Source organism: Salmo salar, chromosome ssa10 (genome assembly GCF_905237065.1).
Source record: "Salmo salar chromosome ssa10, Ssal_v3.1, whole genome shotgun sequence".
Classification (NCBI taxonomy): Eukaryota; Metazoa; Chordata; class Actinopteri; order Salmoniformes; family Salmonidae; genus Salmo; species Salmo salar.
The window spans coordinates 54771342-54798724 of NC_059451.1; the positions used below are offsets into that span (position 1 = coordinate 54771342).

General features: G+C 44.9%; 1 protein-coding gene across 5 annotated transcripts in view; it reads left to right on the forward strand.

Annotated features, from left to right (window-relative positions):
* farp2 (FERM, RhoGEF and pleckstrin domain protein 2) overlaps positions 1-27383 on the forward strand; it is a 93731-nt gene that overhangs the window by 38032 nt on the left and 28316 nt on the right. For 3 of the 5 annotated variants that reach the window (XR_006756972.1, XM_045687960.1, XM_045687959.1), the window contains exons 8-19: positions 7470-7617; positions 7740-7835; positions 9753-9916; positions 10114-10182; positions 10602-10659; positions 11112-11784; positions 21882-22075; positions 22449-22538; positions 22740-22873; positions 24587-24668; positions 24952-25189; positions 25756-25886. Coding sequence is in view for 4 of the 5 variants with exons in the window: in XM_045687960.1 (XP_045543916.1) it covers positions 7470-7617; positions 7740-7835; positions 9753-9916; positions 10114-10182; positions 10602-10659; positions 11112-11784; positions 21882-22075; positions 22449-22538; positions 22740-22873; positions 24587-24668; positions 24952-25189; positions 25756-25886 (2077 nt within the window). In the remaining variant the exon portion in view is untranslated. The remainder of the gene's footprint in view (positions 1-7469; positions 7618-7739; positions 7836-9752; positions 9917-10113; positions 10183-10601; positions 10660-11111; positions 11785-21881; positions 22076-22448; positions 22539-22739; positions 22874-24586; positions 24669-24951; positions 25190-25755; positions 25887-27383) is intronic. The other 2 variants (XM_045687961.1, XM_045687962.1) reach the window with 2 other exon arrangements.

The window sequence follows — 27383 nt, forward strand, 5'->3', positions numbered from 1 at the left end:
CTGTTCTCTCCTCACCTCACACCCAGTTAAACTAAGATCACCTCTGTCCTAGCCTGGTCCCCGACCTGTTTGTACTGTACAACCAACTCCTATGGCTATCTGCATGACAATGATTATAGGAGTTGGCAAGACGACACAAACAGCCGAGTCCCAGATCTATCTCTGTACTACATACTCAGTCCGTGTTCATTTCTCTCCTTGCTATTGGCAGTCTGATTTCCACGTTGTACTGACTACAGATATAGTTCTTGTCACTTATTCCAATGTTTTGAGAGAACATGAAGGTCCTTTTGTTTAACTTCAACACTTTACAACATGAATGAATTTCCTCCTTGAAGCAGGATTATGAAAACGTCTTCATCTCTCTACGTCATGAGTTACAGGTTTCTTCTAACAAGTACATGCCAGTACTCCCCAGTAACCTCAGCCAGTGTCTTATCCGTCTGTGTACTAAATGGCACCCTCATCAAATCACGTGTTTAGCAGATGTTATTGTGGGTGTAGCGAAATGCTTGTGTTCCTAGCTCCAACAGTGCAGTAATATCTAACAATTCACAACAATACACACAGAAATCTAAAGTAAAAGAATGGAGTTAAGAAATATATAAATATTAGGATGAGTAATGTAGGAGTGGTATTGACTAAAATACAGTAGAATAGAATACAGTATAAACATATGAGTAAGGCAAAATATGTAAACATTATGAGAGTGGCCGGTGTTCCATTATGAGAGTGGCCGGTGTTCCATTATGAGAGTGGCCGGTGTTCCATAATGAGAGTGGCCGGTGTTCCATAATGAGAGTGGCCGGTGTTCCATAATGAGAGTGGCCGGTGTTCCATAATGAGAGTGGCCGGTGTTCCATAATGAGAGTGGCCGGTGTTCCATAATGAGAGTGGCCGGTGTTCCATAATGAGAGTGGCCGGTGTTCCATAATGAGAGTGGCCGGTGTTCCATAATGAGAGTGGCCGGTGTTCCATAATGAGAGTGGCCGGTGTTCCATAATGAGAGTGGCCGGTGTTCCATAATGAGAGTGGCCGGTGTTCCATAATGAGAGTGGCCGGTGTTCCATTATGAGAGTGGCCGGTGTTCCATTATGAGAGTGGCCGGTGTTCCATTATGAGAGTGGCGGTGTTCCATTATGAGAGTGGCCGGTGTTCCATTATGAGAGTGGCCGGTGTTCCATTATGAGAGTGGCCGGTGTTCCATTATGAGAGTGGCCGGTGTTCCATTATGAGAGTGGCGGTGTTCCATAATGAGAGTGGCCGGTGTTCCATAATGAGAGTGGCGGTGTTCCATAATGAGAGTGGCCGGTGTTCCATAATGAGAGTGGCCGGTGTTCCATAATGAGAGTGGCCGGTGTTCCATAATGAGAGTGGCCGGTGTTCCATAATGAGAGTGGCCGGTGTTCCATAATGAGAGTGGCGGTGTTCCATAATGAGAGTGGCCGGTGTTCCATAATGAGAGTGGCCGGTGTTCCATAATGAGAGTGGCCGGTGTTCCATAATGAGAGTGGCCGGTGTTCCATAATGAGAGTGGCCGGTGTTCCATAATGAGAGTGGCCGGTGTTCCATAATGAGAGTGGCCGGTGTTCCATAATGAGAGTGGCCGGTGTTCCATAATGAGAGTGGCCGGTGTTCCATAATGAGAGTGGCCGGTGTTCCATAATGAGAGTGGCCGGTGTTCCATAATGAGAGTGGCGGTGTTCCATAATGAGAGTGGCCGGTGTTCCATAATGAGAGTGGCCGGTGTTCCATAATGAGAGTGGCCGGTGTTCCATAATGAGAGTGGCCGGTGTTCCATAATGAGAGTGGCCGGTGTTCCATAATGAGAGTGGCCGGTGTTCCATAATGAGAGTGGCCGGTGTTCCATAATGAGAGTGGCCGGTGTTCCATAATGAGAGTGGCGGTGTTCCATAATGAGAGTGGCCGGTGTTCCATAATGAGAGTGGCGGTGTTCCATAATGAGAGTGGCCGGTGTTCCATAATGAGAGTGGCCGGTGTTCCATAATGAGAGTGGCCGGTGTTCCATAATGAGAGTGGCGGTGTTCCATAATGAGAGTGGCCGGTGTTCCATAATGAGAGTGGCCGGTGTTCCATAATGAGAGTGGCGGTGTTCCATAATGAGAGTGGCGGTGTTCCATAATGAGAGTGGCCGGTGTTCCATAATGAGAGTGGCGGTGTTCCATAATGAGAGTGGCCGGTGTTCCATAATGAGAGTGGCCGGTGTTCCATAATGAGAGTGGCCGGTGTTCCATAATGAGAGTGGCCGGTGTTCCATAATGAGAGTGGCCGGTGTTCCATAATGAGAGTGGCCGGTGTTCCATAATGAGAGTGGCCGGTGTTCCATAATGAGAGTGGCCGGTGTTCCATAATGAGAGTGGCGGTGTTCCATAATGAGAGTGGCCGGTGTTCCATAATGAGAGTGGCCGGTGTTCCATAATGAGAGTGGCCGGTGTTCCATAATGAGAGTGGCCGGTGTTCCATAATGAGAGTGGCCGGTGTTCCATAATGAGAGTGGCCGGTGTTCCATAATGAGAGTGGCCGGTGTTCCATTATGAGAGTGGCCGGTGTTCCATTATGAGAGTGGCCGGTGTTCCATTATGAGAGTGGCCGGTGTTCCATTATGAGAGTGGCCGGTGTTCCATTATGAGAGTGGCCGGTGTTCCATTATGAGAGTGGCCGGTGTTCCATTATGAGAGTGGCCGGTGTTCCATTATGAGAGTGGCCGGTGTTCCATTATGAGAGTGGCGGTGTTCCATCATGAGAGTGGCCGGTGTTCCATCATGAGAGTGGCCGGTGTTCCATCATGAGAGTGGCCGGTGTTCCATCATGAGAGTGGCCGGTGTTCCATCATGAGAGTGGCCGGTGTTCCATCATGAGAGCGGCCGGTGTTCCATCATGAGAGCGGCCGGTGTTCCATCATGAGAGCGGCCGGTGTTCCATCATGAGAGCGGCCGGTGTTCCATTAGTAGAGTGGCCGGTGATTCCATGTGTATGTATATAGGGCAGCAGCCTCTAAGGTGCAGGGTTACATAACTGGGTGGAAGCCACCTATTGATGGCTATTTAAGTCTGATGGCCTTGCGATAGAAGATGTTTTTTTTTGTCTCTCGGTCCCAGCTTTGATGCACCTGTACTGACCTCACCTTCTGGATGATAGCGGGGTATTTCTATTTATGGATCCCAATTAGTTCCTGCCAAAGCAGCTGCTACTCTTCCTGGGGTCCATCAAAATTAAGGCAGTTTATACAATTTTATAACATTACAATACATTCACAGATTTCACAACACACTGTGTGCCCTCAGGCCCCTACTCCACCACTACCACATGTACAGTACTAAATCTGTGTGTATGTTATCGTGTGTGTCTGTGTGTGCCAATATTTGTGTTGCTTCACAGTCCCCGCTGTTCCATAAGGTGTTTTTTTATGTTTTTTAAATCTAATTTTACTGCTTGCGTCAGTTACCTGATGTGGAATAGAGTTCCATGTAGTCATGGCTCTGTGTAGTACTGTGCTCTTCCCATAGTCTGTTCTGGACTTGGGGACTGTGAAGAGACCTCTGGTGGCATATCTTGTAGGGTATGCATGGGTGTCTGAGCTGTGTGCCAGTAGTTTAGACTGACAGCTCGGTGCATTCAACTTGTCAATACCTCTCATAAATACAAGTAGTGATGAAGTCAATCTCTCCTCCACTTTCAGCCAGGAGAGATTGACATAAATATTATTAATATTAGCTCTCTGTGTACATCCAAGGGCCAGCCGTGCTGCCCTGTTCTGAGCTAATTGCAATATTCCTTCCACGGAACCCAAACCGGCTGCGCGCGTGTGCCATCGTGCGCAAATGTATTTTGGCCCCCTACACCAAACGCGATCACGACACGCAGGTTAAAATATCAAAACAAAGTCTGAACCAATTACATTAATTTAGGGACAGGTCGAAAAGCACTAAACATGTATGGCAATTTAGCTTGCTGTTGCTAGCTAATTTGTCCTGGGATATAAACATTGAGTTGTTATTTTACCTGAAATGCACAAGGTCCTCTACTCCGACAATTAATCCACACATAAAACGGCCAACCGAATTGTTTCTAGTCATCTCTCCTCCTTCCAGGATTTTTCATCTTTGAATTTATATGGTGATTGGCATCTAAACTTCCATAGTATTACCACGACGACCGGCAAAACAGTTCGTCTTTCAATCACCCATGTGGGTATAACCAATGAGGAGATGGCACGTGGGTACCTGCTTCTATAAACCAATGAGGAGATGGGAGAGGCAGGACTTGCACCGCGATCTGCGTCAGAAATTGAAAGGACTTATATTTTAGCCCTTGGCAACGCAGATGCTTGTTGACGTGCGCGAGCAGTGTGGGTGCAATAATTGAATAACATATTTCTAAATTTATTTTGCAAGTGTAGTCAGGCTATTAGGCCTTTTTTTGTGGCACCTGACCACACATCTGAACAGTAAAGGTTCGACAAAACTATGCCCTGTAGGACCTGCTTTGTTGATAGTGTTGTTAAGAAGGCAGAGCAGAGCTTTATTATGGACAGACTTCTCCCCATCCTAGCTACTAGTGCATCAATATGTTTTGACCATGACAGTTTACAATCTAGTGTTACTCCAAGCAGTTTAGTCATCTCAACTTGCTCAATTTCCACATTATTTATTACAAGATTTAGTTGAGGTTTTAGGGTTTAGTGAGTGTTTTGTTCCAAATACAATGCTTTTAGTTTATGAAATATTTAGGACGAACTTATTCCTTGCCACCCAATCTGAAACTAACTGCAGCTCTTTAAGTGTTGCAGTCATTTCAGTTGCTGTAGTAGCTGACGTGTATAGTGTTGAGTCATTCACATACATAGACACTCTGGCTTTACTCAGTCAGTGGCATGTTGTTAGTAAAAATTTTAAAAAGCAAGGGGCCTAAACAGCTGCCCTAGGGAATTCCGGCCGTTGCTCGGGTGGTTGTTGTCTTACATTCCCTTTTTCAACTAGTGCGCTATATGGGATGCAGACTCATATGGCACCTTATGAAGCTGAACCTAAGATACATTTGTTTTAGCTGTTGCAGATTGTCTGCTTCACCTCAGTACTGAACATCTTGTTGTTTTAAGCTAATGTCCTGGAGTCGTCTTTGACATGCAGATTGTCTGCTTCACCTCAGTACTGAACATCTTGTTGTTTTAAGCTAATGTCCTGGAGTCGTCTTTGACGTGCAGATTGTCCGCTTCACCTCAGTACTGAACATCTTGTTGTTTGAATCTAATGTTCTGGAGTCGTCTTTGACATAGATTTATATTTTTGTTTGTTTTACAAGTGGTTCAGGCAGCACTAAATTGCTTTGAATAGCTTGATAATAAGATTACAACAGGGTTTATTGGATATCCATAAACCTGTGTTAACTTTTTACCTAAAAAGGAACATTATCTTAGAGATTTCTACTGGACAAAAGCTGACATAGACACTTAAAATCGCACATCAAACGTAGTCAATAGACAACTAAATGTGACTGTGTCTCTGGGAGGAGTTGAGTCTGGTAGCTGTTCAGAATTCAAAGGGCTCTTCGTGGTAATCTGGGTGTTATAGCTCACTGCCCTTTCCCACATTTCAGCCTGCCTGTTCAAACACTCTCCCATGGGCTTCTAGTGGCTTTCCACTCCTTTTCTATAGACTGTGGTTGCGTCCCTCTAGGCCCTGGTTAGAAGTAGTGCACTAAAAAAGGAAATAGGATTGCATTTGGAATGCACAATAGGCAGGTTTCCACTGACCCAGGTTTATTCCCCAAAAGCAATGTTGCAGAAGAAATCTTTGCGCCATATGCAATGGACAGATGTATAGGATATATTTTTTTAAAGATCAACAAAAATGTGTGACATGGGTGTCTAACTTATTTAAAATTATAATACTATAATACTCCACTCAAGTTAATTCTAAATACGTGCTGCTTGCTAAATAAAACATTTGACTATAAAAAAATGTATCTGCAGGACAGGGATCGTCCTGACTTTAGGGAATGTCTTAATTTCTTCGACTTGCTTTTCTGGTTGGCCGGAACGCAAGTTTCACCATCCAAATCTTCACCATGGCCCAGGTTGTGGCGATACGTTGGAACATGACAATTATTAAAACATGGCAAACCAATTCTTGTGTTCTATCCATGCTGGCTTTCACCAGCTATTTGAGACATGAAACAGATAGGTGGGAGGGCATACAGGCTGCCTCCAATTTATTAATGTCGATTTGTCTAAAAGGGTAATGGAAGCACTTCAACCATTTAAAAAAATACATTTAATTAGGTGTGACATTGTTACGTCATGCTGTATTTATCGACGCAAGACCGTTCGATGGAAACATTCTACATGTAGACAACAATCAGTGGACAAGTAAATGGAAACATAGCTATTGATGTAGCAGCTCCTAGGTTGGCAGGCATGGTGGTGGGTTATCTCCCCCTCTGGCTGTTGCTGTTGGGGAGGAAGCTCTGGCTGTTGCTGTTGGGGAGGAAGCTCTGGCTGTTGCTGTTGGGGAGGAAGCTCTGGCTGTTGCTGTTGGGGAGGAAGCTCTGGCTGTTGCTGTTGGGGAGGAAGCTCTGGCTGTGTCCGATATGGCATTCTATTCCTTAAATAGGGCTTATGGGCCCTGGTCAAAAGTAGTGGACTATACTGGGAATAGGGTGCCATTTGGGACTCAGACTATGGCTAGTGCATGGCTCCTAGCCTCCTCCCTATCACCCTGATCTAATCCCCCTCGGCTCAGGCCAGGCTATTTGATTAGCCAGACAGCCAGGAGGAGGGGGGAGGGCAGGGGGAGGAGGAGGGGGGAGGGCAGGGGGAGGAGGGGAGGAGGAGTGGCATAAGGAGATTTCACAGCTTAAAGGATGAACAAAATTAGAATGCTGGGTGATGATCTGGCATACTGCCACCCTACTAACCAAAGAGGAGCATCATGATTGGTTTGTACACGCACGCGTGCGCTCGACAAGAAAACATTCAGATGATTGGCGATTGGATGGCTTTTCCTCTTCTCCAACATGTTGTTAGTCAAACATTTTGACATGTTTTTGTTTAAGTCCTTTAAGAGTTTAGGGCTGGGAGGGGAGCTTTCGGGGGATTTACAGTCATTGTCTTTTTATTGCTAGAGTAACTCCTCTTCTCAGGAAAATCATCACAACCCATGTTGACACGTCAGCCATTTTGTAAGTTCAACAGCCAGCCAGCCAGCCGTTCTCTCTGATCTTTCTATAGGTTTTAATACCCAGTAGACTGTTAATATTCAGTTCATCCATACCCTCACTCATATGAGACAAATTCATGAATAAGACCAATAAAGTGAACCAGGGATGGAACCGGCTAATAGACATTCTTGTTGCCAAGGTTCCAAAATCGGTGCCATACCATCATTCCAAAGACAAACTTTCATTGACCTGAAGTGAATGGAACTTCCCCTGTGTCTCTCTCCCCCCAGCGGGCAGACTCCAGCCGACTCAGACTTTCAGGTTCTGGAGATCGCCCGTAAACTGGAGATGTACGGCGTCCGCTTCCACCCAGCAGCCGATCGCGAGGGAACGAAGATCAATCTGGCCGTGGCTCACATAGGCCTGCAGGTCTTCCAGGTGACTAGTAGTTTTACTGCTGACACACACACACACACACACCTCGCTCCACCCCTGAGAATGCACCCGAGGCCTCATCCCTCAGGTTTCAGATTTTCGTCTTCTGTCTCATTTTCTCTCAGGGTAACACCAAAATAAATACTTTCAATTGGTCCAAGATCCGAAAACTGAGCTTCAAGAGGAAACGCTTCCTGATCAAGTTATACCCAGAGGTTCATGTGAGTACTGTATTTCTGTCATCAAAGCATTGGAGGCAATCAGCGGTTGAAAAAAAAATGAAGTGTTCTCGCTGCCCCTGTTTTGGTAAAAAACTGAGGGATGGGGCTGAAGAAATGTAACCACTCTAGAATTTATAGACAGAGCTATGGATGAAAAGATTGACCATCCATGATATCAAAATTATAGTTTTAACCATGTTTAACTTTGGCATTTTACCTGTATCATTAATTCATAAGTCCAAAGATGGATGTAGCGTCTGTAGATTCAACACAAATAGGCTAATTGAGTGGCATCCAGAGTGTCTGGCGTTGTACTCTACCCTGTACAAGAAAAAAGTAGAAATCTGTCTTTACAAATCTATGTAAAGGTATCTGTTTTTTTTTGGTTTTTTTTATCCCAATGGGCTGAAGGTAATCTGTGCCAAGGTCTAACCATATACAGTGCATTTGGAAAGTATTCAGACCCCTTCACTTTTTCCACATTTTGTTACGTTACAGCCTTATTCTAAAATGGATTTTTTTTTAAAAACAACATTTTTCCCCTCATCAATCTACACACAATACCCCCATAATGACGAAGTAAAAACAGGTTTTTAGACATTTTTGCAAATATCACATTTACATAAGTATTCAAACCCTTTACTCAGTACTTTGTTGAAGCACCTTTGGCAGTGATTACAGCCTTGAGTCATCTTGGGTATGACACTACAAGCTTGGTACACCTGTATTTGGGTGTTTTTCCCATTCTTCTCTGCAGATCCTCTCAAGCTCTGTCAGGTTGGATGGGGAGCGTCTCTCCAGAGATGTTTGAACTGGTTCAAGTCTGGTCTCTGGCAGGGCCACTCAAGGACATTCAGAGACTTGTCCTGAAGCCACTCCTGCATTGTCTTGGCTGTGTGCTTTGGGTTGTTGTCCTTTTGGAAGGTAAACCTTCACCCCAGTCTGATGTCCTGGGCGCTCTGGTGGTTTTTCTCAAGGATTTCTCTGTACTTTGCTCTTCGTCTTTCCCTCGATCCTGACTAAAGGCCTGATTGGTGGAGTGCTGCAGAGATGGTTGTCCTTCTGGAATGTTCTCCCATCTCCTCAGAGGAACTCTGGAGCTCTGTCAGAGTGACCATCAGGTTTCTTGGTCACCTCCCTGACCAAGGCCCTTATTCCCTGATTGCTCAGTTTGGCTGAGCGGCCAGCTCTAGGAGGAGTCTTGGTGGTTCCAAACTCAATTTAAGAAAGATGGAGGCCACTGTGTTCTTGGGGACCGTCAATGCTGCAGAAATGTTTTGGTACCCTTCCCCAGATCTGTGTCTCGACACAATCCTGTCTCTGAGCTCTACGGACAATTCCTTCAACCTCATGGTTTGGTTTTGGCTCTGACATGCACTGTCAACTATGGACCTTATATAGACAGGTGTGTGCCTTTCCAAATCATGTCCAATCAATTGAATTTACCACAGGTGGACTCCAATCAAGTAGAAACATCTCAAGGATGATCAATGGAAACAGGATGCACCTGAGCTCAATTTCAAGTCTCATAGCAAAGGGTCTGAGTACTTATGTAAATACGTTTAAAAATATATATATTTTAATACATTTGCAAACATTTATAAAAACCTGTTTTTCATTTTGTCATTATGGGGTATTGTGTGTAGATTTAGGATTTTAATTCATTTTCATCCATTTTAGAATAAGGCTGTAACGTAACAAAATGTGGATAAAGTCAAAGGGGTGAGAATACTTTCCAAATGCACTGTACGTGTTTACAGCAATCATCCATGAGTAAACGTTAGCATTCAAGTAATATTTTATTGGACCACTTTGGGAATAACTGTTTTAATTCCTGCTTTCAACTATCCTCAATGACTATATGTACATATTGTTCAATGTATTTAATTTTAAAATAAAGGCCATATTTAATTGTAGGGGCCACATCAGGATACCCTAGAATTCCAGATGGTCAGTCGGGACCAGTGTAAGATCTTCTGGAAGAACTGTGTGGAACATCACTCTTTCTTCCGCCTCTTGGATCAGCCGCAGCCCAAGTCCAAAGCCATTCTCTTTAGTAGGGGATCGTCGTTCAGATACAGGTATCTCTGCTTTCTGCTGAATCATACGGAGGTAGATTTTGTAAAAAAAAATAAAAAATGAAATGGATGTTATGTTGAGGTAAATTTTCACAGATGTTAAGAGTACCATGTAGTATACAGCTTGAACCCATGGGAGACTCTATGGCTCGTGCTTTTGTTGTTTGATTGTATCTGTGTTGTGACTCTTTCTGGTTTAGTGGGAGGACCCAGAAGCAACTAGTGGAATATGTCAAGGACAGCGGAGCAAGGAGGACACCATATCAGAGGTGTGTGTGTGTCTCTGTCTCTCTGTGTCTTTGACCTCTGTTTAACTCTCATGTGGTCTGTCTCTCTGTGTCTTTGACCTCTGTTTAACTCTCATGTGGTCTGTCTCTCTGTGTCTTTGACCTCTGTTTAACTCTCATGTGGTCTGTCTCTCTGTGTCTTTGACCTCTGTTTAACTCTCATGTGGTCTGTCTCTCTGTGTCTTTGACCTCTGTTTAACTCTCATGTGGTCTGTCTCTCTGTGTCTTTGACCTCTGTTTAACTCTCATGTGGTCTGTCTCTCTGTGTCTTTGACCTCTGTTTAACTCTCATGTGGTCTGTCTCTCTGTGTCTTTGACCTCTGTTTAACTCTCATGTGGTCTGTCTCTCTGTGTCTTTGACCTCTGTTTAACTCTCATGTGGTCTCCTGTCTATCTGACAGGAGGAACAGTAAGGTGAGGATGTCAACTCGCTCCCTGGCCCCCGATGTGCCTAAACAGGTCAGTGGGATTACAAGACTAATGCATCTCTCACCGGGTTAGTGAGTCTTTCTGACAACAGGGTTAGTGAGGAGTCTTTCTGACAACAGGGTTAGTGAGGAGTCTTTCTGACGACAGGGTTAGTGAGGAGTCTTTCTGACGACAGGGTTAGTGAGGAGTCTTTCTGACGACAGGGTTAGTGAGGAGTCTTTCTGACCGGGTTAGTGAGGAGTCTTTCTGACCGGGTTAGTGAGGAGTCTTTCCGACGACAGGGTTAGTGAGGAGTCTTTCCGACGACAGGGTTAGTGAGGAGTCTTTCCGACGACAGGGTTAGTGAGGAGTCTTTCCGACGACAGGGTTAGTGAGGAGTCTTTCCGACAGGCTAAAGAATTTTAGGAAGGAGGTACAGAGTCGTTGGAAACTAATGGAACCCTCTCTCCCCCATCTCTCCTCTTTCTTTCATGTCTTTTCAGACGTTGTCGTTCAATGACAGCCTGCGGGCGCCAGGTTCCCCGTCCTCTGCGACCGGGTCCTTCCACTCCATACATGTCTCCAGCTCCCCCCTACGTCCGGAGCCCCAGACCCAGTCTCCACAGCCTCCTCCCCAGAGCCAGGCCCAGTCTTCACAGCCTCCTCCCCAGAGACAGGCCCAGTCTCCACAGCTTCCTCCCCAGCAGCAACAGACCCAGCTCCTGCCCCCACAGCTGGCCAGGCCCTCCAGCCCCCCAGCGAAGGAGGACCCCCACAAGGCCACCGGCATCCCCCCATGTCACCACGCCTTCTCACAAGGTGCCCCAAGTTACCCGGCGGCAGGAGACTGCAACCCCTCGTCTGTGTGTGTAGAGAGTAGAGCTTCCCATCCGCAGCAGCAACCCTCCCAAAATGGCAATGAGGATAGTGAGAAGGGTGGGGGATGGGGGTCGATGTGCAGGGGGGGAGGAGGAGGAGGAGGAGGGGAGGAGAAGAGAGTGTTCCTCTCAGCTGATGTGTTTGAGGCGGAGCTTCTCCGAGCCAGGCAGAAGCCCCTGTTCCCATTGGCTAACACCCAGCTCCATGTCACAGAGGAGTTCATAGATGACGACCCCTCTGAGATGTCGTTCTACGGCGGCGGGGCCGAGGCCTATTACGGCTATGAGGAGAAGTGGGGTCAGTATGGCGGTTATACAGAGGGTGGTGGTGGTGACCTCACTAAAACCAGGGGCGTCAGTCTGGGTCTGGAGGACCTGAACAGAAACACTAACCTCTTCTCTGACCACAGCGTTGTTGGTCGCTCCGAGACCAGCTCTCTGGTTAACAACAGGTCGGAGTGTAGTTCCCTTGACAACCTGGGGCTTAGTTCCGCAGGTGACTCCCGGTCTCTGGGCTTCGACGGGCCAGACTTCTCCTCCTCCCTCCGCCTCCCGGGCTCTGACAACCCGTCCGAGGCTAGCTCCATGGTTAACTTCCCGGCATACTCAGTCCGCTCGGAGACTAGCTCGGCGGTGCAGTTCAGCGACCTAGTGGAGCAACTAGAGCACCTCAGCTATCCTCCTACGGCCACGGAGGGGTCTGCTAACGGCAGCGACGATTCTGACTCCGACTGGGGTTCAGACAGCGGCCTGCCCCCTGAGCAGAACCTGTTCTATAGCAACCCCCTAGCTGAAGGGCCTGGCGGGGTGGAAGGGTTCCTTTTGCAGTGTCATGACCTGCAGGCCCTAGCCCTGGGGGAATCCTCTGGTGGACCCCCACATTAACATGTGAAGGCCCTAGCCCTGGGGGAAACCCTAGCCCCCGGGGAATCCTCTGGTGGACCCCCACATTAACATGTGAAGGCCCTATATAGGCAGTCACACTACTTACTTAGCTAACGTTACGAAATATTATTGTGGTTTTGGCGAAGATTTGAATATTCGCGGAACATTTTGAATCAGATTTGAATCTTTAATTTTGAGATTGGCGAACGGCCCACCCACTTCTCACTCATTTGATGCCTTTTTACTGGGCAGCCAGTCACATTTGCCTTTACTGGGCAGCCAGTCACGTTTGCCTTTACTGGGCAGCCAGTCACATTTGCCTTTACTGGGCAGCCAGTCACATTTGCCTTTACTGGGCAGCCAGTCACATTTGCCTTTACTGGGCAGCCAGTCACATTTACCTTTACTGGGCAGCCAGTCACATTTGACCTTTTTTAAACAGATCAATTGCAGCACTTACCCAGACATCATACCTGCTAATGACTGTTCTCCCTCTAGCTCTGCTTTTGGGTGCTGTCCATGCTTGTTATTGAAACAGGATATTTTAAGACCTTTTATGCCTCGTAACAGTGGTCTGGCATTACAGCCGTCAGCTCATGTTGCACAGCACGGCTCAGTAACAGTAAGAGCACAATACTGAAGTCTTAAGTGGTCGAGTGCAGGGATAGAACAAATATAATATGCTTGCCTATGTGGCTTAACTTAATAATTGGAGAGTGGATGGGATACGGTTGCTATTATATCCCACTAGCATACAGCAATTGCTCTAAAGTTGTTTGTGGTTTTGAATCTGTCGGTACCATTTATGGTGACTCTATTCTTTGTCCACTCTTCCGTACCGCTACGCTTCAGTCTTAGACCGTGCTTTGATTTGGCCTTCTGTCACAGCTGTATAGTGTTAGGTGCTTTGCATTTCGATTCCTTAATCGTTTACTTTAAAAAAATATATATATATTTCTTATGTTTTCAAGACACGTGCTGCCTATTCAGAATAAGACATAAAAATGTATTTGCGACGTGAATGTTGGGAGGAGAATTTTTCTACAGCTGATTTAGTATTGATTGTCTGGCATTCTGAAGAATATATTACTTCACCATTGTTGAGGTTCAATCTTGTAACCTGCATGGATGTAGGTTCAGACTTAATACAGCTTTGATTTTAAATATATCATTTTAAATATAATCGATTTTGATTCAGGGGATTCAGGCTCTAGCCGTCTCTTTGACTTGAATATATGCGTTCTTTGTCTAAATTTAACACCCCTAAAAGTAAATTTGATTTTTAATTTTTAACAGCACTTTTCCTAACGTATAGTATTTTACTTTAAAAAAAAAAAAAAACATGTCTTAAATTTACATTTAAAATAGTAGGCAACAATCTGTGATTTGTCACATGCTTTTTGTGAGTCAAAGATGAATATTTGTGTCATACCACTCAGATCTCAGGGGTAGTAACGAACTCAATGCTGATCCTTCATTGGTGTAGCATAGTCTAGTAGTATGTCAGTGTATTCTCTGTCTGAAAGAGGTTATACAGGCCTCGGGGACTGTTATAACGTACAGATATATAGCAGACTGCTGCTAAAGTTAGAAATTCAACATTAGATGCATCCCAAATGACCCCATATTCCCTACATAGTGCACGACTTTTGACCAGAGCCATATGGCACTCTATTCCCTACATAGTGCACTACTTTTGACCAGGGCCCTCCTATAAAGACACTACAATATGTGTTTTTCTAGAGCCTTTATATCATGCTACTACTTTTCTTTAAGATTTTGTTCCATTTAGACATCTGCTGGTCCATAATAACCTTGACTCTCCTGTCCGTTACCACGTCTGTCTTGAGTAACACACAGCCTCAGTCTGGGGTTCATGTTAGGTGTACCGGGTTAACAGAGTATTAGGCTATATCGTTCTGCCCCTGAACAAGGCAGTTAACCCACTTCCTAGGCCTTCATATCGCAGAGGTTTTTACGTCCTGTTGAGATTGATGAAGTAAAGACGTAGACGAATGAAACAAGACACAAGCACATGGTAGATTTGAGTCGGTGTAGATTTCAGTTTAAAGAATGTAGGCAGTGTACTGCTGAGGCAATGTTATACACACCACAGCCAACAACGTGAATGTACTTTTAACAAACCCATGTAACAAAATATATGACGTTTCTGCTTCAGTAATAACAGTAGCTAGTATGCCAATAGATTACAAACTGTTTAGATGTCTTAATGTACTATAAGTAAAGATAGAAGCCCTCAGTAAACCGTAAGAAGCATTTATACTTAACCTGGTTTATATTCTTTCAGTGAAAATCATGGGGAATCAATGAAGTTCTTGAACAGAGTGATGAAAATGAAGTTTTACTATTGTCACCATATCATTGTGCTGGAAGTGATTTTTAAAAGCTCCTTGTATCTGTTACTTCATCTGATCGTTTACTGTAAACATGTTGCATGAGGTTTTATACACAGTCTATAATCACTTCCTATAGCGGCGGCTGAGGCACTTCAAGAGAATAACACTAACAGCCGCAGTAACAACAAGGGACTTTTCTCACTTTGGTCCTTAATCTTGTATAACCTGCCATTTTGAGATTCGTCTTAGCAGTTCATTTTTTTCTTTTTTTCTTATATAATTTGATGAATGAACTGGTATGCAGCCGTAGCCGTTACCATAGTGGGTCCAGTGACGTATTGTGGTGTTGACGTCCAAGCCACAGATATGTGTTGGGTTTCTGTTTGGATCGAAGTAGGGAACAGTGGAACAGTGTGGAGAAACAATTGACTAGGTGCCATGGTAAATAAAGTCCTGTTGAATCGACATAGGGATGAGTCCCAAATGGCACCATATTCCCTACTTAGTGCACGATGGGCCTTGGTCAAAAGTAGTGCACTACATGGGGAATAGGGTGCCGTTTGGGGCGTAACCATGGAAATGGAGTCAGTGGAGTGTTTCTCTACTTTGTCATGAGGAGGAAATTACATCATCAATCTAAACTCCCCAAGTCCCATTTTTTTTAATTTCCTGTCATTTGAAGCAGCTAGCTTTAATCTGCCCAAAGGCCTCTGACTTGGCGTTCTGCAACGCAAACTGTTCTGTTTCAGTGCGTTTAGAACACAATCTATTTGTCTTCTGTAGCACGGTAGAGTCTGCTCACTCTGAAGGTTATTTACACGTTTTTATGTCATTCAGCAGACGCTCTTATCCAGAGCAGACTTGGGGTTTAAAGTGCTTTGCTCAAGTGGCACATTGAGCGTTTTATTTTTTTATTTTATTTTATTTTTTAAATTTTTAATTCACGTTGTCGGCGTGGCGATTCTAATCCGGCTGTAGTCTATGGACCTTAAGTTGTACTGTTTTGACTAATGTTGCTCAATTCCTTTAGCCTTATTGTTTGACTCATTCACTTAATATGTATTCATATAATGGATCGCTGATGCTTAGAGGTGAATTTTAAAGATTGTTTTTAAATATTTGTGTGATTTTTTACATGAATGTAAAAATGGGGGGGGGGGGACTGGGTACTTTTAATTTTTTTTAAAACCACTTGGCGATCAAGAAAGCCAACTAATATTTCACCTGTTGAGTAAAACGGCTACGCTACATAGTTTGTCTTTTCTAAAAACTCTACAACCCAGGTTCTCATTGTCATTTTGGTCGAATGCCTAGAACTTACACGTTCATTTTCCCCTCCTCCCCCTCCCCTTCGTAAAAGGGTTCATAGAAGTGTGCTTGCGGAGCCTCGCTCTCTACCATCACAAGTGAGTAAAACAGCAGTCCTCTGAGCCTCCTAGAGGGAGTCGGGGTCAAAGTTCAAATACCCAGAAAACACACACAAAAACAAAACAAATGCACAGATGGAGACCTTTGCATTTCCACTCATAGATGTTTGACCTGCGGTTGTTGGCCTCTGTTAGAACATTGTAGCTTTGATTCGTGGCCTGCAGATTCACCCCCCCCCCCCCACCTCTCTTGAATCAAGTGCATGGTGTACTAAGAGACAATTATTCACCTAGCTTTTGATCTACTGTAGCTTGCAACTGGCACTTATAATGGCATCAAATAATGCAACACACATTTCTTAATGAACATGTATGGTTACTGATTCTAAACAAAGTGTACTCTTACGTTTTTGTATGTTTTTTTTCTCCTCTTAAGAATAAAGTAATCACTTTTGGGTACCTTTTTTTAAATGTCAGACTTAAAATTTATTTGAGACATTTTGTTGATTTTACTTTCAATCAAGGAAGCAGAGAATCATGTGCAGGAGACGTTTTGGTGATCAATTCTGTGGCTTTGGAATTTGAATAATCCTCTACTGAATTTGACAGTCATCAACTGGAGAATTTTCTTTTCCATGTTAGTGGATATTGTTAAATGAACATTTGAAACACAAGATTGCATAAAAAGATGGTCCCGACAACAAAGTGTTGATTTTAATACTGTTTAAAGTGATGGATTTTTAGCTACAGCTAAAACCTGCCTTTTCATCCCACTGAGACTGACTTGCTGACTCTTCACCTTGTCCAGGAGGAGGAATGCTAGAAGTGGCATCTGCACGCTAGAGGCTTTAGAGAGATGAATTTGGATGGACCAATTCACCTTGTCCTCGCTCCACCTTAACCCTACCTCAAACCCTCTAACCCTCAAGCAGCTACCCTGAACCCTCTTACGTTGCAGTGTTTAGTTAGACACTAGCGCTGTGGACCACACTCTCACACTCAGGTGGTGAACGGGCTGGTGGTTACCTGGTCCAGTACACCTTTAGTTAGAGAAGTACACCACAATCTCAATAGGTCCCTCTGGTTACTAGGTCAAAAAATACATTAATAACAGTATCTAGGTTGGGGGAGATATTTGATCTTCAATTCTATATACTTTCGGAAATTGCTAACATTTTTTTAATGTTACATGTCACTATCATTCCTATGGTTTTGTGTAACCACTGTGCCTGGCCAGAGCATGTCGTTTAGGATTAGGGCTTTATCTGGGGCTTAAAATGCAGGAGCTGTCTGCTTTGTTTAGAATTAGAGAATACAAAACACATGTTCCTTGTTTTAATCTAGGCTGTGTTCCAAGTAGCCCCCTATTTCCTATATAGTGCACTACTGTTAACCAGAGCCCTAGGGGTGCTCCTCAAATACTACATTCCACAGCCTGTGTGTGTGCACATGCTCCCTGTTTAGACAGGCTCTCTGCCAAGTCATTCCACACAGCAAACCCCAACTCCCCCCCCCTTCCTGTGACTGGACTGTCCATCCCCACTCCCCCCTTCCTGTGACTGGACTGTCCATCCCCACTCCCCCCTTCCTGTGACTGGACTGTCCATCCCCACTCCCCCCTTCCTGTGACTGGACTGTCCATCCCCACTCCCCCCTTCCTGTGACTGGACTGTCCATCCTCACTCCCCCCTTCCTGTGACTGGACTGTCCATCCTCACTCCCCCCTTCCTGTGACTGGACTGTCCATCCTCACTCCCCCCCTTCCTGTGACTGGACTGTCCATCCCCACTCCCCCCTTCCTGTGACTGGACTGTCCATCCCCACTCCCCCCTTCCTGTGACTGGACTGTCCATCTCCACTCCCCCTTCCTGTGACTGGACTGTCCATCCCCACTCCCCCCCTTCCTGTGACTGGACTGTCCATCCCCACTCCCCCCTTCCTGTGACTGGACTGTCCATCCCCACTCCCCCCTTCCTGTGACTGGACTGTCCATCCCCACTCCCCCCTTCCTGTGACTGGACTGTCCATCCCCACTCCCCCCCTTCCTGTGACTGGACTGTCCATCCCCACTCCCCCCTTCCTGTGACTGGACTGTCCATCCCCACTCCCCCCTTCCTGTGACTGGACTGTCCATCCCCACTCCCCCCTTCCTGTGACTGGACTGTCCATCCTCACTCCCCCCTTCCTGTGACTGGACTGTCCATCCTCACTCCCCCTTCCTGTGACTGGACTGTCCATCCTCACTCCCCCCCTTCCTGTGACTGGACTGTCCATCCTCACTCCCCCCTTCCTGTGACTGGACTGTCCATCTCCACTCCCCCCTTCCTGTGACTGGACTGCCCCCCCCCCCACTCCTCTCCATCTGCTGAGGCTGTAGACCAGGGATCATCAACTAGATTCAGCCACGGCCCGATTTTATAAATCTTTTTTCTTGAGTGGATGCTCAGGGGCCGGAACATAATTACAAATAAGTGGTAGACTGAAGTTGACCTCAAGAAGTCCAAACAAATATGTCTGACCAAAACAATCATTTCAAACCTTGTTTACATTAGTATATGATCACGTCTCTCAGTGTGCGGGAATATTTGGGAACAGATTTCCAAAATTAAAATCACTTGGAGCCGATTTCCTGGTGTTGTACAGTCTTTATGTCCAACAATAAAACCACCCGTGGACCGCCAGTTAAGAAACCCTGCTGTAGACTGTGCTATCTCCCCTTCTGTGTAGAGAGACTGCAGGCTGTGCTATCTATCTCCTCAGTCTCCGCCCGTCCTGTGTTGTCCCCCGTGGGGCTGTAAAACAGTTAAAACTATAAACCACCGCCTGTCTGCCAGGCCGCCGCCGGGCTGTTCCGAGCCGTGACTCAGGGAACTGTTTCCAGGTCGGAGAGGAATCTTTTTTTTTCTTCTCTCCTTCCTGGTCTGTCGTTCTGTTTCTCTTCTGTGAGAAATGGGAGAACAGCTCTGACTTTCTGTGGCTCTGTCAGGAAGAGTACAGCCAAAACATCTAGCTGGTGTGGAGTTTGATTCTCTCGACTTCCTCCAGTAGGGAATCATCACACTGCAGACTCCTCCAATAGGGAATCATCACACTGCAGACTCCTCCAATAGGGAATCATCACACTGCAGACTCCTCCAATAGGGAATCATCACACTGCAGACTCCTCCAATAGGGAATCATTACACTGCAGACTCCTCCAATAGGGAATCATCACACTGCAGACTCCTCCAATAGGGAATCATCACACTGCAGACTCCTCCAATAGGGAATCATCACACTGCAGACTCCTCCAATAGGGAATCATCACACTGCAGACTCCTCCAATAGGGAATCATCAGACTGCAGACTCCTCCAATAGGGAATCATCACACTGCAGACTGGGTGCTTCCCAAATGGCACCCTATTCCGTATTTGGTGCACTACTTTTGACAGGGGCCCATTAGGGAATAGGGTGCACTACATTTGAGTGGGACCCATTAGTGAATAGGGTGCACTACTTTTGACTGGGGCCCATAGGGAATAGGGTGCCATTTGTGAAGCAGCTTCAGTTCTCTAATGTAATTAGCTTCATATAAGAGCTGGTGATAAATCATTCTAGCGGACTGCAGCTCTGAAAACAATGGCTTGAGAGAAAAAATGTGGGGGCCATTATCTTTCTCTATTCATGTCAAACCGTGTGTGTGTGTGTGTGTGTGAGAGAGAGTATGTGGGACTGTAACGGGTGTGTGTGTGAGCATGTGGGACTGTAACGAGAGTGTGTGAGAGCATTGAAAGATTTGTTTGAAGAACCCTTCAGCCTGTTTCTATTGAAGGACACAGGACATTGTCATACAGTAACAGCCTGTTTCTATTGAAGGACACAGGACATTGTCATACAGTAACAGCCTGTTTCTATTGAAGGACACAGGACATTGTCATACAGTAACAGCCTGTTTCTATTGAAGGACACAGGACATTGTCATACAGTAACAGCCTGTTTCTATTGAAGGACACAGGACATTGTCATACAGTAACAGCCTGTTTCTATTGAAGGACACAGGACATTGTCATACAGTAACAGTCTGTTTCTATTGAAGGACTCAGGACATTGTCATACAGTAACAGCCTGTTGCTTTATGGTTCTGTCATGGGGATAACGTTTTATTAACATATTTAATCCTATATATTTTTTTTTTTTCAAATAGGTCCAAATGTATCCTTGACCCATGGTTCTGTATCTATTTCCTGAATGAAGTGGCCTTTCCCTCTACTGTGTTTTTCTGTTGTTGCCTGGATGTTCCTCCCACCTTTTCCAAAGCAGAGGCTTGTACAGTAATAGAGCAGATCCCTCCTGTTCCCCTAAGCAGCTCTCCCTGCTGCCTCCTGTGGGATTCATTTACAAATATACAAGCTTATTTTAATGTCATGTTCTCGTGTGTTGTTTTCACTCATGCTGTGTGTAGAGAGAAATATTTTGTTTGGGATAACAGAGAGATGATGCGGTACTCCTTAAGTGTTGTCTGTCTCATACATGGGTTTGATATATTCACTACATTACCAAAAGTATGTGGACACCTGCTCGTAGAACATCTCCTTCTAAAATCAGGGGCATTAATATGGAATTGGTCCCCCCTTTGCTGCTATAACAGCCTCCACTCTTCTGGGAAGGCTTTCCACTAGATGTTGGATCATTGCTGCGGGTACTTGCTTCCATTCAGCCACAACAGCATTAGTGAGGTCGGGCACTGATGTTGGGAGATTAGGCCTGGTTCGCAGTCGGCGTTCCAATTCATCCCAAAGGTCTTCGATGGGGTTGAAGTCAGGGCTCTGTGCAGACAAGTCAAGTCCTTCCACATCGATCTCGACAAAGCATTTCTGTATGGACCTCACTATGTGCATGGGGGCATTGTCATGCTGAAACAGGAAAGGGCCTTCAAGATCTCCCTTCACTGGAACTAAGGAGCCCAAACCATGAAAAACAGCCCAGACCATTATTTCTCCTCCACCAAACTTTACAGTTGGCGCAATGTATTGGGCCAGGTAGAGTTTTCCTGGCAGACGCCAAACCCAGATTCATCCGTCAGACTGTCAGATGGTGAAGCGTGATTCATCACTCCAGAGTAGGTTTCCACTGCTCCAGAGTCCAATGGTGTGAGCTTTACAGAGACTCTAGCCCACACTTGACATTACCCATGGGGATCTTAGGCTTGTGTGCGGCTGCTCGGCCATGGGAACCCATTTCATGAAGCTCCTGACGAACAGTTCTTGTGCTGACGTTGCTGCCAGTGGCAGTTTGGAACTCGGTAGTGAGTGTTGCAATCGAGGACAGATGATTTTCACACGCTACGCCCTTCAGCTCTCGGTGGTCCCGGTCTGTGATCTTGTGTGGCCTACAACTTCGCGGCTGAGTCGTTGTTGCTCATAGACGTTTTCACTTCACAATAACAGCACTTAGAGTTGACTGGGGCAGCACTGGCAGGGCAGAAATTTGACTAACTGACTTGTTGGAAAGGTTGCATTGTATTGATGGGGCCATGTTGAAAGTCACTAAGCTGTTCAGTACTGCCAATGTTTTTATCTGGAAATTGCATGGCTGTGTGCTCGATGTTTACCTGTCAGCAACGGGAGTGGCTGAAATAGCTGAATCCACTAATTTGAAGGGGTGTCCACATGCATCTGTGTGTGTATATATAGTGTGCAGCAGAGATGGAATATGAATTCAATGATTTTGAATTTGTATAGACACATTTTGAAATGTAATTCATAGTTTGACGTGTTTTTTGTTGTTGCTCTTTCCCCTCTCCCAGGGTCCTCTATGGACAGCCCCCAGCTCTCCCCGTTCAGCTCCAAGAGCTCTCCCCTCTGCCTGTCCCCCTCCTTCCAGATGTCTACGCTGAGTCTCCCGGGGGCGGGCCAGGCCCCTTCGCCCCTACAGAGCCCCATCCTGAGTGAGGTGGGCACCAACAGGCTAGAGGAGGAGGAGGAGGAGGGCAGGAGGAAGGTACACTGCCTGCCTCTATTGATCTGTCAGTTGATTCATTAATCAACCGATCATTCAATCACATTTTGTTTTAGGTGGATCATTTTTTTTTTACATGGTGATTGGGTGTGAATTTTTGTTAAATCATAATTGTAAGAGATAACAAACTGTCCTTTCCTCTTAAAATAAATAGATTTTAAATCGTCTCCAGAGTTCCATACACGTTGTTTTTGAAAGCCTGTGCTTTACACAGTAATGTTGCATGAAATTTATCAGGGTCAAATTCACTTTTATTTTAAACTTATGAGCCATATTTTCCATAAAGCTGTTTTGATTATTAGCTGAATACTGTGTGTATCCAGTGTTGACATGACCTGATGGTCTCGTTCCTCAGCGATATCCCACCGACAAGGCCTACTTCATTGCCAAAGAGATTCTAACCACAGAGAGGACCTACCTGAAAGACCTAGAGGTCATCACAGTGGTGAGCGATACACGCAGTGTGTGTTTCATCTATGGCTGTGTTCAGATTTATGTTTTTTTTTTTTTGCTGCGGTAGCCTGGTCCCAGATCAGTTTGTGCCGTCTTTCCATAAGAATATGCTACACAGCGCAAACAGATCTGGAACAAGGCTTGTGTTCTAATGCTAAAATGTGCGTGTCCTTTTTCTCTTGTCTTCTGTCAGTGGTTCCGCAGTGCTGTGATCAAAGAGAACGCCATGCCAGAGGGTCTGATGGCCCTGCTGTTCTCCAACATCGACCCCATTTACGAGTTCCACCGGGGATTCCTCAAGGAGATCGACCAGAGACTAGCTTTATGGTCAGTGCTGCTCTCCTCACATTTATCTACATATACAAAACATTAGACTAATGCTGTGGTAATCTACATATATAAAACAGGCTAATCTACATATACAAAACATTAGACTAATGCTGTGGTAATCTACATATATAAAACAGGCTAATCTACATATACAAAACATTAGACTAATGCTGTGGTAATCTACATATATAAAACATTAGACTAATGCTGTGGTAATCTACATATATAAAACATTAGACTAATGCTGTGGTAATCTACATATATAAAACATTAGACTAATGCTGTGGTAATCTACATATATAAAACATTAGACTAATGCTGTGGTAATCTACATATATAAAACATTAGACTAATGCTGTGGTAATCTACATATATAAAACATTAGACTAATGCTGTGGTAATCTACATATATAAAACATTAGACTAATGCTGTGGTAATCTACATATATAAAACATTAGACTAATGCTGTGGTAATCTACATATATAAAACATTAGACTAATGCTGTGGTAATCTACATATATAAAACATTAGACTAATGCTGTGGTAATCTACATATATAAAAGACTAATGCTGTGGTAATCTACATATGCAAAACATTAGACTAATGCTGTGGTAATCTACATATATAAAACATTAGACTAATGCTGTGGTAATCTACATATATAAAACATTAGACTAATGCTGTGGTAATCTACATATATAAAACATTAGACTAATGCTGTGGTAATCTACATATATAAAACATTAGACTAATGCTGTGGTAATCTACATATATAAAACATTAGACTAATGCTGTGGTAATCTACATATATAAAACATTAGACTAATGCTGTGGTAATCTACATATATAAAAGACTAATGCTGTGGTAATCTACATATATAAAAGACTAATGCTGTGGTAATCTACATATATAAAACATTAGACTAATGCTGTGGTAATCCACATATATAAAACATTAGACTAATGCTGTGGTAATCTACATATATAAAACATTAGACTAATGCTGTGGTAATCTACATATATAAAACAGACTAATGCTGTGGTAATCTACATATATAAAACATTAGACTAATGCTGTGGTAATCTACATATATAAAACATTAGACTAATGCTGTGGTAATCTACATATATAAAACATTAGACTAATGCTGTGGTAATCTACATATATAAAAGACTAATGCTGTGGTAATCTACATATATAAAACATTAGACTAATGCTGTGGTAATCTACATATATAAAACATTAGACTAATGCTGTGGTAATCTACATATATAAAACATTAGACTAATGCAGTGGTAATCTACATATATAAAAGACTAATGCTGTGGTAATCTACATATATAAAACATTAGACTAATGCTGTGGTAATCTACATATATAAAAGACTAATGCTGTGGTAATCTACATATATAAAACATTAGACTAATGCTGTGGTAATCTACATATATAAAAGACTAATGCTGTGGTAATCTACATATATAAAACATTAGACGAATGCTGTGGTAATCTTATCAAAAGAAGATCTATGTTATACTAAGCTTTCTGAGAAAGGGAAGAGTACGGCAAACACTGAAAAATGGAACGCAGCAATCCTATTTAATTTAAAAAAGTTGAGACCTTTTTTTTTTTTTTTTTTACTGTCAAAGCTACAGTATGTAGTCAAATGTATAATTGTTTTTTTGGGGGGGGGGGTTGTTTGTGACCAGGGAGGGACGCTCTAACGCTCATGTGAAGGGAGACTACCAGAGGATTGGCGACGTCATGCTGAGGAACATGTGTGCTCTCAAGGTGAGACTGGCTTCCTGTCACCACCTGGTTGTTCAGACGGGTTACTGCTACACACTATAGTCAGATGGGAGACTGCTGCTGTACAAAACAGGGATGGAAAGTGATGGGATAAACCGTCTTAACTCCGTTGTCATGTGTAAGCTTAGCACTGCATCTGTTTACATTAAGTTAGAAAAGGGAAGTGATTTTTTTTTTAACACGGCGTCCACACTAACTCAGACCATTACCGTGTTTTATAAAGGGATCCCTGCTTTCAGCTTGTTGTTCCTGCTTCTCTCCTCAGGAGTTCACCAGCTACCTGCAGAAACATGACGAGGTGCTGACCGAGCTGGAGAAGGCCACCAAGCGTCTGAAGAAGCTGGAGACGGTCTATAAGGAGTTTGAGCTTCAGAAGGTGTGTTACCTGCCTCTCAACACGTTCCTGCTGAAGCCCATCCAACGCCTCATGCACTACAAACTGATCCTAGAGAGACTGTGTAAACACTACAGCCCAGACCACCCCGACCACAACAACTGCAGAGGTGAGAATGCTACGTGGCTGATGGGTGGGAGGTCCCTCTGAGCTGTCACATTGAGAATGCTACGTGGCTGATGGGTGGGAGGTACCTCAGAGGACCATAGAGCTGTCACATTGAGACTGCTACGTGGCTGATGGGTGGGAGGTACCTCAGAGGACCATAGAGCTGTCACATTGACAGTCAGATCACAGTAATAGAATCCAGAGAATGGGCGTGCCCTTTTAAGTTAAAGATGGCATAATGGGTGGACTGGTAGCCATTGCGAGTGTACCTGTGAGTTTACCACTGAAATTGCCAGGTTTAGAGGTGCCAATCCTTTTTATATGGATTATATTTCTATGAGTCAGATACCTAGCTCTCCTGCTCATTTCTGCTTAAGAGACCTGGGTAATGTTCAGCAGGGAGAAAATGTTCAGAATGGGGTGGTAATCATGGGCCGAGCTAAGCAGCCACCATCTTGTCATATTCCCTGATGTTTGTATCCCTCCTGTGTGGATCCTCAACCCTCCTGTATGGATTCTTTCCCCTCCTGTATGTACCCTTATCCCTTTCTCCCTCCTTGTCTACAGAGGCCCTGAAGGAGGTGGCAGAGATGGCCACTCAGCTCCAGAGTAGTTTGATCCGCCTGGAGAACTTCCAGAAGCTGTCTGAGCTCCAGAGAGACCTGATCGGCATCGAGAACCTCACTGCGCCCGGCAGGGTGAGTCTAGTACCTCGTAGAACCTCACTGCGCCTGGCAGGGTGAGTCTAGTACCTCGTAGAACCTCACTGCGCCCGGCAGGGTGAGTCTAGTACCTCGTTGAACCTCGCTGCGCCTGGCAGGGGTGAGTCTATTACCTCGTAGAACCTCACTGCGCCCGGCAGGGTGAGTCTAGTACCTCGTAGAACCTCACTTCGCCCGGCAGGGTGAGTATAGTACCTCGTAGAACCTCGCTGCGCCTGGCAGGGGTGAGTCTATTACCTCGTAGAACCTCACTGCGCCCGGCAGGGTGAGTCTAGTACCTCGTAGATGGAGACTGGGCAGCAGTACTGTAGTACTCGAGTCCAGGAGATGGACTTGAACAAACGCTAGAGACTTGAACACTTAGTGACTTGACTACATCATTGCACAAAATGCACAATATGCTCAACTCTTACTAAGTTCTGTACGGTGAATGAGTCTTTGGGTGCTGTAGTAGGAGTAATCTGCCCGCTTTGAAGAAGACATCCAGCACTCACAAATAAAGTAGAACTATTTTTCCATCAGTGGTCAGGGTGAGAGCAGTATTCAGGGGAGGTAGACTGGGGCGATGCAGGATAATAATAAACTCTGCAAAAAAGAAACGTCTCTTTTTCAGGACCCTGTCTTTCAAAGATAATTCGTAAAAAATCCATATAACTTCACAGATCTTCTTTGTAAAGGGTTTAAACACTGTTTCCCATGCTTGTTCAATGAACCATAAACAATTAATGAACATGCATCTGTGGAATGGTCGTTAAGACACTAACAGCTTACAGACGGTAAGCAATTAAGGTCACAGTTATGACAACTTAGGACACTAAAGAGACCTTTCTACTGACTCTGAAAAACACCAAAAGAAAGATGCCCAGGGTCCCTGCTGATCTCTGTGAATGTGCCTTAGGCATGCTGCAAGGAGGCATGAGGACTGCAGATGTGGCCAGGGAAATGAATTGCAATGTCCGTACTGTGAGACGCCGAAGACAGCGCTACAGGGAGACAGGACGGACAGCTGTCCTCGCAGTGGCAGACCATGTGTAACAACACCTGCACAGGATCGGTACATCCGAACATCACACCTGCAGGACAGGTACAGGATGGCAACAGCAACTGCCCGAGTTGCACCAGGAACGCACAATCCCTCCATCAGTGCTCAGACTGTCCACAATAGGCGAGAGAGGCTGGACTGAGGGCTTGTAGGCCTGTTGTAAGGCAGGTCCTCACCAGACATCACTGGTGACGTCGCCGCCTATGGGCACAAACCCACCGTCACTGGACCAGACATGACTAGCAAAAAGTGCTCTTCACTGACAAGTCACGGTTTTGTCTCACCAGGGGTGATGGTCGGATTTGCGTTTATCGTCGAAGGAATGAGCATTACACCGAGGCCTGTACTCTGGAGCGGGATCGATTTGGAGGTGGAGGGTCTGTCATGGTCTGGGGCGGTGTGTCACAGCATCATCGGACTGAGCTTGTTGT